At 44.0% G+C, this 18,187-nt stretch overlaps 2 protein-coding genes across 3 annotated transcripts in view; one reads left to right on the plus strand and one right to left on the minus strand.

The window, feature by feature from the left end:
• Window positions 1-2,420, plus strand: part of LOC139386558 (serine/threonine-protein kinase N2-like) — a 46,425-nt gene extending 44,005 nt beyond the window's left edge. For both annotated transcript variants that reach the window (XM_071132208.1, XM_071132207.1), the window contains exon 22: window positions 175-2,420. In XM_071132208.1, the coding sequence (XP_070988309.1) occupies window positions 175-378 (204 nt within the window). In that variant the 3' untranslated portion in view covers window positions 379-2,420. The remainder of the gene's footprint in view (window positions 1-174) is intronic.
• Window positions 2,421-4,654: 2,234 nt separating this feature from the next.
• Window positions 4,655-16,147, minus strand: LOC139387068 (transcription initiation factor IIB-like). The gene is made up of 7 exons (XM_071133053.1): window positions 16,059-16,147; window positions 14,578-14,690; window positions 6,865-6,998; window positions 6,428-6,574; window positions 6,123-6,252; window positions 5,512-5,793; window positions 4,655-5,198 (listed from the first exon to the last, which is right to left on the minus strand). The coding sequence occupies exons 1-7, from the start codon at window positions 16,073-16,075 to the stop codon at window positions 5,065-5,067; spliced, it is 957 nt and encodes a 318-aa protein (XP_070989154.1). The 5' UTR covers window positions 16,076-16,147; the 3' UTR covers window positions 4,655-5,064.
• Between the last annotated feature and the right edge of the window lie 2,040 nt (window positions 16,148-18,187).

Genomic DNA, 18,187 nt, shown 5'->3' on the forward strand with positions numbered 1-18,187 from the left:
CAATTTTAGGAAATGTGGATACCACAAAATGACATATGAAGTTTCCTGTTCATGAGACTTGCCTAATCTTGGTTATTGTCGCAAACAGTTTTTCTCATGAGGTAGATGATACAGTACAAGTCTATCCCGAGAGATGACAAAAATGCACTATTTCCTCACCCATTTCCCCCCCAGAATATGGATTGGAACGGACTACTGGCCAAGAAGGTTAAGCCTCCATTTGTCCCGACCATCCAGGACTCCAACGACGTCAGCAACTTCGATGACGAATTTACCTCAGAAGCGCCCATCCTGACCCCACCCAGAGAACCTAGGGCGCTCAGCGGGGACGAGCAGGACATGTTCTCTGACTTTGACTACATCGCAGACTGGTGTTAGCCCCCCCTTCTCCCCTCTTCTCCCTCCTCCAAATGTGTTGAACAAACACACACTGTGAACCAACCAACACAGCGCTGACTGACTGTAGCTCACCATTTTTAAAACACCTCTTTTCCAAACCAACATCGCAAGACGGGAACAAACGGCGCACTGCCAAATAAAGAACCCCACCCACAACTGAACCCCCGAGGTTATTCTTTAACAGGAAGAGAGCAACATTTTTCTTCTCTTTAGAAACTTCAAGGGGAAAAAGAGGAGTGAGGCCTCCAGCGCATGTCATGTCTATTGTCTGACCACTGAGAATGTTGTCAAGTGAACTCTGTCAAAGGAAATGCCGGCTATATAGCCGTGATATTGAATAACATGATTGTTACGTTTTTTTTTTGATCATGTACAGAATAGTATTCCTCTGTATTTTTAACAAGTCCTTTCGCAAGCCCACTGCCATAACTAAATGACATATCTCTCTGTAAGGGTTAACACGTGTGCCATGTTGTATATCGGAATTATGAGCGCTTTGAGCATTTTATCTCTGAACCGCCACTTAAGGTTAAAGACAACAAACATCTTGACTACTACTGCCTCGTCACTTGAAACCCAAGGAAGGTCTCCTTTTTGGTTTATCCTGGTCTTTCTCTCCCCCAGCTGTTTTTTTTTATTTCTTATTTAAAGATGCCTTAATCTTCCTGTTTTTCTACCCAAGCTTAGAGCTACAGCTACGTCTAAGAATAGAGCCCAGGAAACGTTTCTTTTTAAATGGATGATCATGACACAAAAGCAGTGCGTCCAGTGTTAGTCCTCGTGGTATTACAGAAACTCGTGTACCTCGTGTACTGTGCCCATGCCAGTTTTACATGAGCGTTAAAACTGTACCGTTTTTAAGGGTTTCTTTCTGTAGTGCTGTATGGTTGTTGAAATACACTATCATTATTGCGGTGGAACCGTTCTAGACTACACAGCATACCACAAATCAAAGGAAACGCCACCGTTTTAAACGTGGTCGTTTGTAAGGAGCACACACACACACACTACGGAGACCTATCCTGACATGGCTCCTTCTGGTGGATTCCTAGCACCCAAAAAAGCAGTGGCCATATGTATCAAGCGTCTCGGAGTAAAGTGCCGATTTAGGATCAGTTTTGCCTTTAGGATTCCAAATCACTTTATATGGGACCTGATCCAGAATCAGCACTCCTACTCTGAGACCCTTGATATGTACAGCCCCCTAGATCTAATTCTAGATGGGTAACTATGTGTTCAGCTAGCAATGTTGTACTCTTGAGGGCAGAATCGATTCCGCTAGCATTTCTTACAGAGTTTGTCAGTTCCATTCCAATCGAAGCCGAGAGTGAATTTAGTATTTCTGTTGACTTTCCATTCACTCCCCGAATTGACCGAGTTGAAATGGAATTGATCCCAACCTCGATACTGCAATCATTCTCTTAACTGAAGGAGATACAAGAGCAAGGAGATCTCGCAGCCTGCAATGATTGGACATGGTCAAATGGTGGATCTGAAGTGACTGATACAGTACAGCTGATTACCAAAACCCATCCCTCCAGGCCTGACAGTGGGACTATGGAAAACCGTGATGGGTGAAGTTGCCTCTTGGTTAAAGTTAGGATTGGGTAAAGGGGACCTAATCCTAGGGGAAACTTTACTCTGGAGTGTAAACTAAGCTCAGAGCCAGTTTGTGCAGACAATATGTAAATTAATCACTACAAGGGAGGGCAGGGTATATTTTATATATATATATGTGTACACACAATTAAGCTGAACGTACTAATTTTATCAAGATATTTTTTAATTATCTATGTTTAGCGTAATTATGAAAAAAGATTGTACAGTTTTTTTTGGGGGGGGGGGGCTGTTTGGGCTGTTTGAGCATGTTACAGACATACAAACCTTTTTTTTAATGGTACACCACATTGAAGTTACACAAGACTGTTGAAGCTGGTGTATAGAAGCATTTTGCAGTTGTCGTTTGTCGCCATATCATGAATGCACAAATTAAACCGCCGTTAGAGTGGTGCTACTTCCTTTGCATGTCGTATTCCATTGGTGTCAGCACATCACTCACACAACTCTGCTGTCTTCGCTTTAAGAATATCCTGTAGAAACTGGCCATCAACATACTATGGCAATCCACTGTCCATCCATGTCCCAGAGAGTATATATATCTTACTGAACTCAGACCATAGAGGACTCATCTGTGCCATTTTATAGCGTATGTGACAGCATAAGGCAGCGCCTTTCAGGCTACAACCCATAACCATAGGAGCTCCCACACAGTTGACTATGTTAAAATGGCGCTGTCCATGCATAAACAGCCTTTTGGCCACTAGAGGCCTCTACCATTCTCTATAGCCTCTTTTATACCTGGTTCTAACATGCATCCTTTGTCTTGTCATCCATTCTGATTGTGCCCACATTTTCAGATGGGGGTGTAGATGATTAAGACACATTTTGATCAGATTGTGATGTTCCTTGCCACCCCCAGAGGTAGTCAGGCATGTATTGTGCCTTGATATCTTACAAGTGTAGATGGTGAAAACATTTAAATAATTAGTCTTCTAAAAACATTGACAGGATGCACCATCGACTTATGGCGTCAATATCTCTTTAAACAAATATTATTTTGAAAGAATAGCTGTTAAATCATTTGCATACAGGGATGAACCAGGAACTTGTCAGCGGACGAATATGATACACATTTTAATAGGCTTCAACCATGTGAAAATATGGGCACAATGAGAATGTGGACAAGATCAGGACAAAGGATACATATTAGCGCCAGGTATAAACAAGGATTACAACTCAGACCAAGCTGGGTCTGGCTTTTGAGAAATAGCATGGAATTATACTGAACAAAAATATAAATGCAATATCCAACAATTTCAAAGATATTACTGAGTTACAATTCATAAGGAAATCAGTCAATTGAAATAAATTAATTAGGCCCTAATCTATGGATTTCACGACTGGGCAGGGGTGCAGGCATGGGTGGGCCTGGGAGAGCATAGGGGAGCCAGGCCCAGCCAATCAGAATTTGTTTTTCCCAACAAAGGGGCTTTATTAGACAGAAATACTCCTCAGCACCCTTTTATTGCCACCAGCACAAGGTGCACCTGTGTAACGATCATGCTGTTTAATCAGCTTCTTGACACCCTGTTAGGTGGATGGATTATCTTGGCAAAATGAGAAATGCTCACTAACAGGGATATAAACATTTGTGCACAAAATTTGAGAGAAATAATGGAACATTTCTGGAATTTTTTATTTCAGCTCATGGGATCAACACTTTACATGTTGCATTTATATTTTTGTTCAGTGCATGATCCTTTGAAGTCAAGGTAAGTGGATAACTAAAATGTGATCTGTCTTATAAGTATCTACACCTCTGGCAGAAAAGTAGTTGGCACTAATTTATCTTGATTAATCCAGGAGAAGCATTTAAAGCAAGTTCCCCTTATTAAGCTACAGTGTAACCTTCAGTCATGTTCAACTTTGCAAATACGTGATGTAATGAAAGCCAGATGACCTTTGACTCCCTTAAAATATGTTATTTTTTTTAAGATGCAATGGTGTGTTGAACGCTTGCTTTATTTGCTATGCTAGGCCCACAACTGTACACCAGGCAGTGGGAACGAGACTAGCTGAAACTATATGAACTTGGGCTGTCCTCGAAGTCCAGAGAGGTACTGATCAATGTACTCAATGTACTGGAACTTCAGCTTAGTAATACAGAAAAGTTTCTTTTATTTTTTTTAATTTTACCCCTTTTTCTCCCCAATTTCGTAGTATCCAATTGTTGTAGTAGCTACTATCTTGTCTCATCGCTACAACTCCCGTACGGGCTCGGGAGAGACGAAGGTTGAAAGTCATGCGTCCTCCGATACACAACCAACCAAGCCGCTGCTTCTTTAACACAGCGCACATCCAACCCGGAAGCCAGCCGCACCAATGCGCCGGAGGAAACACCGTGCACCTGGCCACCTTGGCTAGCGTACACTGCGCCCAGCCCGCCACAGGAGTCGCTGGTGCGCGATGAGACAAGGACACCCCTATTGACCAAGCCCTCCCTAACCCGGGCGACGCTAGGCCAATTGTGCGTCGCCCCACGGACCTCCCGGTCGCGGCCGGTTACGGTTGTGATGGCACAGCTGGCGCTGCAGTACAGCGCCCTTAACCACTGCGCCACCCGGGAGGCCCCAGAAAAGTTTCTTAACACTCCAAATGGTACATAAGCAGTATTAGTCAACACACAGAAAAAATCTCAATTCTGTAAACAAAGTTTAATGTTAATCAATGCATGAGGTTTTCAACACGCTTTTCAGAAAAGCGTTTGATTTACTTAATACAAGCTAACAAAATAGAACCTGCATTTCCTACAAAAGAAAATGTATATAGTATGAAACCAGCCTAATATTGCAAGCACCAATTACATTTTCCCACTTGGACATATATACAGTATATATACACTCAAATGAAATACTGTAAGTACAGTTTGCAATCTCTTTTTTTTAAAGTATTGGAATGTGTGTCCTGTACTTGTCTGTATTCCTGCAAAAAGTGCCTTCACAATGGCCTGAAGTCTTAAGTTAATTAACAAAGGGGAAAAAAATTGCTAATAGATTAAAAACTAGAAAAATAACCTTTTAAAGTGTCATCGGGGCGAGTGGGTCTTCACAGCTGGGGCAGTTTGTCCACAGGGGTGTCGAATTTGAAGTCCGGGGGGAAGAGGTCAGCTGCACGGGGGTAGATGAGTCGGTACGACTGTCTGATTGTGACGTCTGCCACACCGGCGATGTCTCCAATCTCTGTCCAAAAAGGAAGAGGATTTGCAGAAATGACTACTGGTGCTTTAAGTCTTCAGACCATTGGTGATAATTGTGTTCTCAGAAATATGAGTTCCCCAACATTCAGAAACAGTTTGTGTGAGCTCTCAAGTCAGAAATACACGTGTGGACCACAAACGGCACACTGTTGTGCTGTTGTTCGTGCCTGAAATGTACTGAACCGTGTTTTAAAGTTTATAGACAAACACAAATAGTTCAGATTCAGCCCATCAAGAAGACCTTAAAAAGACAACCACCACCACTATCTCCACCATCCTCCCACCCACAACCTCACCTTTCTGGGTCTTCTTCTCAGCGGAGGCCTGGGAGGCCATGTAGATGGCGGCGGCGGCCACAGAGATGGGGCTCCTGCCGGGCACCAGGTCCTGCTCCACGGCCTTCCGGGCGATGTAGGTGGCCGCCATCTGCACCTGCTTCGGCAGGCCCAGGTTGGAGCAGAAGCGGGACATGAAGTCTCCGGTGGTGATGAGGTCCACGCTGGTCTCCAGGGCCTTGAGGATCAGCTTGAAGCAGCGGCCGATCTCCTTCTTGGAGATGCGGGACACGGCGCAGATCTCTGCGGGGCATGGATGACAACAAGGGAGTCATTAGTGAAACCTTCCGGGACGTTTTAATAAGACATGCAAGAGAGAACATTTGAAAACGAAAATAGAAATCCCTGTTTCAGTCAGTTTTCCTCTGTTTGGTGCCTAATGAACACGATTCCAGGTATATTTCATAACCGTGAAGTCTTGATTTAAGATTTGTAGCAACCGAAACAACCAGCACAAGCACTCACTCTAAGACGTTGCTTGGAACATGCTAATATGATCTTAAAACCATAGATGATATAGATGATTCGATATGTAATTCCATGCTCTAAACATCCTCTTTAGAGGAGCTCACCTTTAAACGTCCGAGGCACGCCCTCTTGTCTGCAGGCGATGTAAAGGCAGGCTGATGCGATGGCGTCGTTGGCCCGCCCCTTCAGGCTCTTCTGTTCGTACACTTGCTTAAATAAGTTATTTGTTCGGTCCTGTGGGTCAAAGACAACATTTACCCTCAGTTTGCTGTGAACAATCATATAGTTAAGTTCAGAGAAAACCTGCTAAAGAACTTGAGTTTTGGAAATAGATGAATCAGTTAGCTAGCTAGCTACTAGGTTCCACAAAAGCTAAACAACTGAAAGTAGAAGAGAGAACGGGACTCACTATGATGTTCCTTGGTAGGTTGATCCGGTCGGCCATGGTGGTAATCTCTTTGAAGGCGTTTAGCATGGCACGGTCTGAACTGCTCATGGTCCGCCGGTTCTGGTACTTGGAGTTGCCGAACTCGTCAAAACTAGCCGCGCCTGTTCCCTATGGTGACAACAGAATTGTTCGAACCATTAGTGATATAGACTTACTACCTGGTAAATCTTACGACAATTAAGTATCTTATGGAAACCTTTGCAACCTGGTGAAGGCCATATCACACAAAAAAAGAGGAGCAGACATTTTATTTTCATTGAATTTCTTTGTCTGGCACCACTAAGACCACAAACATAAAAAAAATTTAAGCATCTTTCTCTGTAAGTGGTGAATAGCTGGGTGGCAGGGCCTCTGTGCCAGTTGTGGCGCCAAGTAAGATGGCCAATGTGTGTACTTACCTTGCTGATCATGGTGGTCAAGTCTCCCCCGTTGAGGAGTGGGTTCTGGGCGTCGCCCACTCTAGACGGGTCTTTGGTGGCTTTCTCATTGGTGAAGGTCCTCCACTCTGAGCCGACGTCAATCACCCTGTCACCTGGGAAACCACACACATTACTGGGCTCCCCAGTGGCGCAGCGGTCTAAGTGCTAGAGGCGTCACTACAGACCCTAGTTCGATTCCAGGCTGTATCACAACCGGCCGTGATTGGGAGTCCCATAGGGCGGCGCACAATTGGCCCAGCGTCGTCCTTGTTAGGGTTTGGCCAGGGTAGGCCGTCATTGTAAATAAGAATTTGTTCTTAACCGACTTGCCTAATTAAAAAAAGGTTAAATAAATAAATAAAAAATCTACATGGGGCTAAACTCAAATACGTTTAAACAACTTCCTTTCCACATTTACCTTACTTTATCTCCTTGAGCACTTAAATGAAAACATAAAGGAGGTAAAAGTGATAAACATCAAGCACCCACTGTATTGATTTCACCACCATAGCATAATAGCGTGATGTATTGTTGTCCCTACTTTCCTGCCCTTTGTGCTGTTGTCTGTGCAAAATAATGTTTGTACCATGTGTTGGGCTGCTACCATGTTGTATTGCTACCATGTTGTGTTGCTACCATGCTGTGTTTTCATGTGCTGCTGCCATGCTATGTTGTTGTCTTAGGTCTCTCTTTGTGTAGTGTTGTGGTGTCTCTCGTCGTGATGTGCGTTTTGTACTATATTTTTATTTTATTTTTAATCCCACCCCCTGCTGGAGGCCTTTTTCCTTCTGGTAGGCCATTTGTTCTTAACTGACTTGCCTTGTTAAATAAAATAACTTGGTGGAAGCATTATTTTGTTTATTTAAGTCTTTCCTTTTGTGACAAAAAGAGAAGAGGATATTCAATATTAGGAAGGGAAGCGGTATCCAGTGACACTGGGACCAGGGCCATAAATGTAAATAAGAATAGTAACTACAGTTGAAATCGGAAGTTTACATACACTTAGGTTGGAGTCATTAAAACTCATTTTTCAACCACTCCACAAATTTCTTGTAAACAAACTATAGTTTTGGCAAGTCGGTTAGGACATGTACTTTGTGCATGACAAAAGTAATTTGTCCAAAAAGTAATTTGTCCAACAATTGTTTACAGACAGATAATTTCACTTATAATTCAGTGTAGATTAGGATTTGTTTTTATTTTATCAATTTTAGAATACGTCTGAAACGTAACAAAATGTGGCAAAAGGGAAGGGGTCTGAATACTTTCCCGAATGCACCATCTGTTCGGGATAAAGAAAATGCAAAACATCACTGAATTCAAGCGATCTGTTTACAGGTCCGCAAAAATGTCCAATTGTTTTTATCTTTCAGGAACGGCTGCTAGAATCCTGACTAGAACCAAAAAATTTGATCATATTACTCCAGTGCTAGCCTCTCTACACTGGCTTCCTGTCAAAGCAAGGGCTGATTTCAAGGTTTTACTGCTAACCTACAAAGCATTACATGGGCTTGCTCCTACCTATCTCTCTGATTTGGTCCTGCCGTACATACCTACACGTACGCTACGGTCACAAGACGCAGGCCTCCTAATTGTCCCTAGAATTTCTAAGCAAACAGCTGGAGGCAGGGCTTTCTCCTATAGAGCTCCATTTTTATGGAACGGTCTGCCTACCCATGTCAGAGACGCAAACTCGGTCTCAACCTTTAAGTCTCTACTGAAGACTCATCTCTTCAGTGGGTCATATGATTGAGTGTAGTCTGGCCCAGGAGTGGGAGGGTGAACGGAAAGGCTCTGGAGCAACGAACCGCCCTTGCTGTCTCTGCCTGGCCGGTTCCCCTCTTTCCACTGGGATTCTCTGCCTCTAACCCTATTACAGGGGCTGAGTCACTGGCTTACTGGGGCTCTCTCATGCCGTCCCTGGAGGGGGTGCGTCACCTGAGTGGGTTGAGTCACTGATGTGGTCATCCTGTCTGGGTTGGCGCCCCCCCCCCCCTTGGGTTGTGCCGTGGCGGAGGTCTTTGTGGGCTATACTCAGCCTTGTCTCAGGATGGTAAGTTGGTGGTTGAAGATATCCCTCTAGTGGTGTGGGGGCTGTGCTTTGGCAAAGTGGGTGGGGTTATATCCTTCCTGTTTGGCCCTGTCCGGGGGTGTCCTCGGATGGGGCCACAGTGTCTCCTGACCCCTCCTGTCTCAGCCTCCAGTATTTATGCTGCAGTAGTTTATGTGTCGGGGGGCTAGGGTCAGTTTGTTATATCTGGAGTACTTCTCCTGTCCTATTCGGTATCCTGTGTGAATCTAAGTGTGCGTTCTCTAATTCTCTCCTTCTCTCTTTCTCTCTCTCGGAGGACCTGAGCCCTAGGACCATGCCCCAGGACTACCTGACATGATGACTCCTTGCTGTCCCCAGTCCACCTGGCTGTGCTGCTGCTCCAGTTTCAACTGTTCTGCCTTATTATTATTCGACCATGCTGGTCATTTATGAACATTTGAACATCTTGGCCATGTTCTGTTATAATCTCCACCCGGCACAGCCAGAAGAGGACTGGCAATCCCACATATGCTCTCTCTAATTCTCTCTTTCTTTCTCTCTCTCGGAGGACCTGAGCCCTAGGACCATGCCCCAGGAATACCTGACATGATGACTCCTTGCTGTCCCCAGTCCACCTGACAGTACTGCTGCTCCAGTTTCAACTATTCTGCCTTATTATTATTCGACCATGCTGGTCATTTATGAACATTTGAACATCTTGACCATGTTTTGTTATAATCTCCACCCGGCACAGCCAGAAGAGGACTGGCCACCCCACATAGCCTGGTTCCTCTCTAGGTTTCTTCCTAGGTTTTGGCCTTTCTAGGGAGTTTTTCCTAGCCACCGTGCTTCTACACCTGCATTGCTTGCTGTTTGGGGTTTTAGGCTGGGTTTCTGTACAGCACTTTGAGATATCAGCTGATGTACGAAGGGCTATATAAATAAATTTGATTTGATTTGATTTGATTTGGTCAGGGAGGTGACCAAGAACACAATGGTCACTCTTACAGAGCTCTAGGCTTCCTCTGTGGAGATGGGAGAACCTTCCAGAAGGACAACCATCTCGGCAGCACTCCACCAATCAGGCATTTATGGTAGAGTGGCCAGACGGAAGACACTCCTCAGTAAAAGGCACAAGAATTTTCCAAAAGGCACCTAAAGGATTCTCAGACCATGAGAAACAAGATACTCTGGTCTGATGAAACCAAGATTGAACTCGTTAGCCTGAATGCCAAGCGTCACTTCTGGAGGAAACCTGGCACCATCCCTACGATGAAGCATGGCTGTGGCAGCGTCATGCTGCCGGGATGTTTTTCAGCGGCAAGTACTGGGAGTCTAGTCAGGATCGAGGGAAAGATGAAAGGACCAAAGTACAGAGAGATCCTTGATGAAAACCCAAGCTCCCGAGTGGTGCAGCGGTCTAAGACACTGCATCTCAGTGCTAGAGGCGTCAGTACAGACCCTTGTTTGATCCTGGGCTGTATCACAACCGGCCATGATCGGGAATCCCATAGGGTGGTGCACAATTGGCCCAGCGTCATCCAGGTTAGGGGAGGGTTTGGCAGTCATTGTAAAATAAGAATTTGTTCTTAACTGACTTGCCAAGTTAAATAAAGGTTAACGACCCTAAGCACACAGCCAAGACAACGCAGGAGTGGCTTCGGGACAAGTCTGAATGTCCTTGAGTCGCCCAGCCAAAGCCAGGAACTTGATCCTGGTCGAACATCTCTGGAGAGACCTGAAAATAGCTGTGCAGTGATGCTCCCCATCAAACCTGACAGAGTGTCAGAGAAGAATGGGAGAAACTCCCCAAATACAGGTATGCCAAGCTTGTAGCGTCATACCCAAGAAGACTCTGTAGGCTGTAATCGCTGCCAAAGGTGCTTCAACAAAGTACTGAGTAAAGGGTCTGAATACTTGTGTAACTGTAATATTTCCATTTTTTTTTTATACATTTGCAAAAAATCTAAAAACATGTCTTTGCTTTGTCATTATGGGGTATTGTGTGTAGATTGATGAGAGTGGGGGGAACAATTTAATCCATTTGAGAAAAAAGGCTATAACGGGGTCTGAATACTTTCCGAATGGGACTCAAAATGGGAGTCCCATAGGACTGTTACGTTCAGATAGAGCCCTGTAATGCAATCTGTTGCTCTAACTAGGGTGGCTTTTCCAAGGCCGTCTAAGGGAGGCGTGGACAGATTTGATTCTATTGCATCTTTGACATGATGTTATGTTTCTATCATTTCCTGGTATTATGCACTCTAGCTATGTGACAGGTCTTTAGTCCCCCTCTGCTCCCAATTTCTTTTTTTTTACCCTTTCGTGTGTGTACTTTACTGTATTTATACTTGGGATATATCTTTTCAACATGAACAATTCAAAAATCGCTGGAGGACATCTGTAAGGGCCCTGCTGCTCAAGTCACATCACAAACAACAGTACAAACACATCATTCCCCTGAACTAGAGGTTAGGACTGTGTCTGTAGAAGTGTAGGCCCAGAAGTTTCGAGTTTTAATGTCACGGGCACAAGTACAGTGAAATGCCTTTCTAAACCCAACAATCCAGCGATCAATATCAATGTAGTACTAACAAATAACACGAGGAAGAACAAAAACACACAAGAAATAAAGAAAATAAATAAGACAACGAGAAAGTAAGCGCTATATACAAGGTCAGTTCCAATACCATGTAGAACAAACAACGTGTAGGAATACTGGAGTGATAGAGGTAGATACAGTGGGGCAAAAAAGTATTTAGTCAGCCACCAATTGTGCAAGTTGTCCCACTTAAAAAGATGAGAGAGGCCTGTAATTTTCATTATAGGTACACTTCAACTATGACAGACAAAATGAGAAGAAAAAAAATCCAGAAAATCACATTGTAGGATTTTTAATGAATTTATTTGCAAATTATGGTGGAAAATAAGTATTTGGTCACCTACAAACAAGCAAGATTTCTGGCTCTCACAGACCTGTAACTTCTTCTTTAAGAGGCTCCTCTGTCCTCCACTCGTTACCTGTATTAATGGCACCTGTTTGAACTTGTTATCAGTATGACGTTGAAGGAGAGTTTGTTGTCCCGGCACCACACTGCCAGGTCACTGACCACCTCCCGCCACCAGTGATCAGGCCTACCACTGTCGTGTCATCAGCAAACTTGATGTCGGAGTCGCAGTCGTGGGTGAACAGGGGGTGTTGAGGGTCAGTGTGGCGGCCGTGATGTTGCCTACCCTCACTATCTGGAGTCGGCCGGTCAGGAAGTCCAGGATCCAGTTGCAGAGGGAGGTGTTCAGTCCCAGGGTCCTAAGCTTGGTGACGAGCTTGGAGGGGACAATAGCGTTGAACGCTGAGCTGTAGTCAATGAACAGCATTCTCAAGTAGGTATTCCTCTTATTTAGGTGGGTGAGGGCAGTGTGGAGTGCAATTGAGATTGCGTCGTCTATGGATATGTTCGGGCGGTATGCAAATTGGAGAGGGTCTAGGGTGTCTGGGATGATCGAGTTATTGTGTGCCATTACCAGCCTTTCAAAGCAATTCATGATTACAGATGTGAGTGCTACAGAGCGGTAGTCATTGTGGCATGAAGCCTTAGAGATCTTGGGAACAGGAATGATGGTGGCCATCTTAAAACATGTGGGGATTACAGACTGGGACAAGGAGAGGTTGAAAATTACTGTGAATATGTCTGCCAGCTGATCTGCATATGCTCTGAGAAAGCACCCTGGAATACCATCCGGCCCCACAGCCTTGCGAGTGTTGACTTGATTAAAGACCTTACGTCGGCCTCAGAGAGTGAGATCCCCCAGTCCTCTGGTTCGGTGGGGACTCTCACGCACGGTATGGTGTTGTTATTATTGAAGCATGCATACAATGCGTTGAGCTTGTCTAGTAGAGAGGCATCGTTGGGCAGATCACGTCTGGGTCTTCCTTTGTAATCCGTAACGGTCTGTAGCCCCTGCCACATGCGACGGAGCCTGTGTAATCTGATTCCACTTTATTCCTATATTGTCCTTTTGATCGTTTGACGACTCTACGGAGGTCGTAGGGGACTTCTTGCACTTGTTCTTGTCCTCAGCCGTAGCATCAGGGTTGTCTGCGATGGCTCTATGTGCAGTAGCCCTGTCCTTTAGTTTAACGCCAACCTCTGTGTTACTCCAGGGACTTTTGATTGGGGAAGCAGCGACCCTACACTGTTGGGATGTCGCCAATGCATTTCCTTATGAAGCCAGTGACAGAGGTGATTAGCTCATCGATGTTATAGGCGGAGTATCGGAACATATTCCAATCAGCGCTTGCAAAGCAATCCTGTAGCATAATCTCTGATTCTGATGACCATTTCTCAATGGAACGAGTCACGGGTATTGTTTGAGCTTCTGCTTGCAAAAAGGAAGCAGGAGTCATGATCTGACTTGCCCGAATCGCGAACGAGGGAGGGCCTTGTATGCTTGCTTGTGGGTAGAGTAACAGTGGTCTAGGACTATCGCCCCTAGTGGCAAAGGAGACATGTTGATGGAAGTTGGGCATCACACGTCTTAATGACGCGGAATTAACAAGGCAGCCAGCTTCCGGATGTAAGTTTTCTTGCTTGTTTACAGCCTCGTACAGTTGGTTAAGTGCCAGCTTGTTAGATTTCATGTCCTGAGGTGGAATTTATACAACAGTCACGATAACAGCTGAAAACTCCCTCGGGAGGTAGAAGGTCGGCATTTGACAATCAGGTATTCCAAGACTTGTGAACAATGGGTCGAGACTACCACTGAGCTCGAGTCAGAACACCATTTGTTGTTGATTAAGAGGCTCATCGCTCCCCTCTCGATTTCCCTGACTCTACTGTCCTGTCCGCTCGGTTAATGGAGAATCCATCGAATTGGATAGCCATGGGGGGGTCATGTCCGAAAGCAATGTTTTAAAAAAGCAGAAAATATTGCAGATTCGAGGGAAAAAAGCTGAGAATATTGCAGGTTCGAGAGTCCCGTTGGTAGCAAAGCCGTGATCGGAGGTCATCCATCTTATTATCATTTGGCCAATAGAATGAAGGGAAGAGGTAGCCGGTTTTCCTTTCACCTTAATCTCGCCAGGATTTCCCCTGACATGCATCTAACACTGGCAATTTCTCTTGGGTTCCCCCTGAAAATTGGGTCAGAATTACAGAAAGAGCCCAGGGCAGATGAGTCACAGTTGAAGCCGGAATTGGGGTAACTGCTGATCCGATGTTCAAAAGTCCTTGTCGGTTATAAGAAAGCAAATTAGAGAAAATAAAGCACATAAGGCCTCTGTGTATGTTATGTTGCGCTATTTACCTACTGCAAAGACCTCCTCCATACAGATAAGGCTTTGTGACAGTCTGTTGACGGGTGTGTGTGCGTGCGTGCGTGCGTGCATACGTGTATTACTATCCTCATGGGTACCGGAAATCCCCAACAGTCCCCACAAGGATAGTAAAACAAGGATAATTCTCTCTCATGGGGTCATTTCCCACATCCCAATGGCGACAAAGGCTATTTTAAGCTTATGGGTTAGGTTTAGGTTTACAATAAGGGTTATGTTTAGGGCTTAAGGTTAGGGTTAGGGAACACAGGATTTTGAATGGAAATACATTTTAGGTCCCCGCAAGGATAGTAAATCATATGCTATGTGTGTGCAGCCTATCACTCACCCACTACAAGGCCACACTCGGGGCAGATCATATCCCCTGCTCTGTAGTCTTCCACCAGCATGGCGTCTGGGTGGTTGGGGCACTGCACCTTAGGAAGGGCCAGGCCGTCTCCACTGCAAGTAAAGAATAGATCCCAGAGGTCAGCCAACAAGTGACCTCTTACCTTTGACCCTGCCTAGTGAGAGATAACCCACCACTGGGTGTGATTGTACTTATCTCCATAATGCTGGTTTACTGCCAAGGACATGGTATTACTTAACTCTATACACTTCAGTGAACACTGCACAGTTGATAAAGCCGATTGACACTGCTCAAGGTGAGGAAGTATGTTGTTTAGTTTGTTGGCAAATTATGATAATGATAGGAAAATCTTATAGGCCGTTTAAAATTGTACACAAATTGTGAAGCATGCCAGACTGTCTTTCCTTTAATATGAGAAATATGAGGATCATATTTACCTTTAATAATATAAAAACAAAAGGCACTTCTGAAAATGACATACAATGTTGCAAAAGCAATTATGGCTGCCTGGTTTACAACAGTAACTGTTCACAAGCATCAACACCAGTCATTATGTTACTTGTTTATTGATCGAATATGTATATGCATAGCAAGATAAATGGACTGGGGAGTAGGCATACTACAAGACTAATACAGAAAGCCACTGCAGCGATTGTGTCAACATAATGTAAATGAGTTTCCAAACTAAATTATGATTCTGTGGTGATATGGCCAAAAAACGTTGGACAATGGGACCCAAAAAATGGGCTTCCAGCGTTTCCGAAAATCATCCTCGACACCAATTCGGTTCTACAATACCAAAACATAACATTTAGCTAACGGACTTGGTGGCAACCTTTGGCTAGTGAATGAAAAGTGAAAACAAGATATTTTGAGACAGCCAGTGAAATAAATTGCTGGTTAAACAACCCAATCAACTTGCCGTGTCCTTGTGACAATTTTCTATTCAATGGCTGAATGACTTCTCATGATTAAATCACTGTCTAGGTGTCCGTTGACACTCGGCTACTGTAAATACATTAATGTAGCTAGCAAATTGGATTTAGACAGCTGAGCTGGCCAGACAACATCACCTTGCGAAGTTGCGACATCACCCATCCCTAAAAGCATTGCTTATTGACACTCGCGTTTGCATCATGATTTGGAAGTTAGATACCATGTTGCGCTACCTAACGTTATAACGGATGTTTACAAACAATATGATCAAGTTGACATGATATACGATCGAGACAATGTGTAAAATTGTGATTTGATAACGTTAGTGTTTTTGGTAGGCTAGCGAAGGTTAGCTAAAAGTCAGTAATGGACATTCCGGCGGCTATGATGGAAAACACTTAGAAACAAGCGTCTCTCCGTGTTAATCGCCATCACCACCCATTGATCAATAACTTTCACTTTCCCATATGAAAAGACACTGATGCAAAACAGAGAAAACAGCTTGGGATACATATTGTACACACCGGCTTGTTGATGCCATGTTCGCTAGCTACTTCTTTATAACGCGAACAATGGCTTCTTCTACCTTTTATATATGTATTTTTTTCGGCCCACGTGGTTAAATGATGACGGAAGGGCAAAAGGTTCAAACTTAAAAAAGCGATTAAAATATGAGGACTGGAAATAGGCTACTTGCAAAAGTATGATATACTGTCACAGATCAATGCTTTTGACACTTCAAAATTGATCAAATTTACTCCCTGAGCATAACATGGAAGTGAATAAAGATAATCAAGTGTAACCAAAAGGCGAAACCATTTAAACAAACTTGTGGATTTTTGTGTGTTTGTGTCTCTCAAACTTTATAAAGAAAAAGTCATCTTATTATGCTGGGTTATTTTTGCAATGAATACTAGCCAACACCTCTTCAAGCTGGGCAGCTGGAACAAATCCCCCAGCCCTGTTTCCATCAGAGATTAATATTTCCACTTGCCAGCCACTAAAGAAAAAAAGCACTTACATGCTGGGTTATGTGTACCGTGTTGCCTACATGGGAAAACATCATTGGAAAACGTGCTCAAACAGCAATGGTAGTGACATAACCTTACTTAACCCCATTCAACAAACTGACTCAACTCTGAGCAGCCAATACAGCAGTCTCACTTTGTAGGAGCCGTAGCAGACAGGCCTGTCTATGAAGCTGTCAGAGGCGGCATTGTCTCTGTGTGCCAGCCTGTGTCCCTATCCTCGTGCTAGTCTCGGACTGTATTGCCTTGATTCTCTCTCACCGACACAACCCCTGTACTATTGACCTCAAAATCTCTGGTTGGACGACAGAGAATTTAAAGAGAAATCAAACGTTTCACAAATCATTTATGACTGTATTACAATGACTGTGGCATGCACCTTGAGCTGTTTGGATCACATTGGTTAATGAATTACATTGCCATAAATAAACAAGCCTTGTCAGCAGCACATATTTTATTCAATTGCACGATGTCCAATGACATTGAAGACTAGTAGGAGGTGAATAGAATTATTCTCCTTTCACCTGTAAGACAACAGCAGGTGGAGCTAAATCCCAAAATGTCAGACACGGCCATTATTAAAGGCTCTTTCAGGCTTTCAAATGCTAAATACTAAATCACATCATTATTGTACTCAAGTCTCATGATGAATTAACGTACAGAATGAATCTATATCAATTATGTAAAGATTCGTTCCTCTGAATATCTGAGATTCTCAAAGGAAAAGCAAGATCTGCCAGATCTTACAACACCAGGACGCCTAGATACGTATTTTACGTGTCAGCTGACCACATCACATTGTTCACGTTCTTGTCACGATCAACCACGTGGCATATGTTATAGCAATCTGTCAGTCGATGACACAGTCAATGACGTGGCACGCAACCATTGGTTGATGCAAGCAACACACTAGTGACACATTAGTGACACACTAGTGATGATGTCACACTAATGGTGATGCGTCATCCTGGTGAGCAATCTCATCCAACTGTGGGTAATGCTGCCAGCACTGTGTGGTGTGAGTCCCTGAGTCCCATCTGAGCACAATGGTTATTATCTCATCTGCACTGATAAACACAAACAACACTCTCAATGAGTCCCACAGAACACCATACAGCTAGACAGTACATGGCAAGTGGTACCGGAGCGCCAAGTCTAGGTCCAAGAGGCTTCTTAACCGCTTCTACCCACAAGAGATAAGACTCCTGAACATCTAATCAAATGGCTACCCAGACTATTTGCATCCCCCCCCCCCCCCCCACCCCCCACCCACCCACCTTTTTTACACTGCTGCTACTCTCTGTTATTATCTATGCATAGTCACTTTAATAACTCTACCTACATGTACATATTACCTCAATTACCTTGACTAACCGGTGCCCCCGCACATTGACTCTGTACCGGTACCCTCTGTATATGGCCTCGCTATTGTTATTTTACTGCTGCTCTTTAATGATTTGTTACTTTTATTTCTTATTCTTATATTTATTTGTAAGTTTATTATATATATATTTCAACTGCATTGTTGGTTTGGGCTTGTAAGTAAGCATTTCACTGTAAGGTCTACACCTGCTGTATTCGGCGCATGTGACAAACACAATTTGATTTGATTTACATGTTCTTAT

The sequence above is a fragment of the Oncorhynchus clarkii genome, chromosome 28, assembly GCF_045791955.1.
Source record: "Oncorhynchus clarkii lewisi isolate Uvic-CL-2024 chromosome 28, UVic_Ocla_1.0, whole genome shotgun sequence".
In the NCBI taxonomy this organism is placed as follows: Eukaryota; Metazoa; Chordata; class Actinopteri; order Salmoniformes; family Salmonidae; genus Oncorhynchus; species Oncorhynchus clarkii.

Bases quoted from the DNA above. Each gene is read 5' to 3' on its own strand.
- LOC139387068 (XM_071133053.1), bottom strand. The intron at 6,999-14,577 runs GTGAGTGATAGG...GTGGTTTCCCAG, and splicing joins CGAGTGTGGCCTTGTAGTGG to GTGACAGGGTGATTGACGTC. The intron at 6,575-6,864 runs GTAAGTACACAC...TTGTCACCATAG, and splicing joins TGACCACCATGATCAGCAAG to GGAACAGGCGCGGCTAGTTT.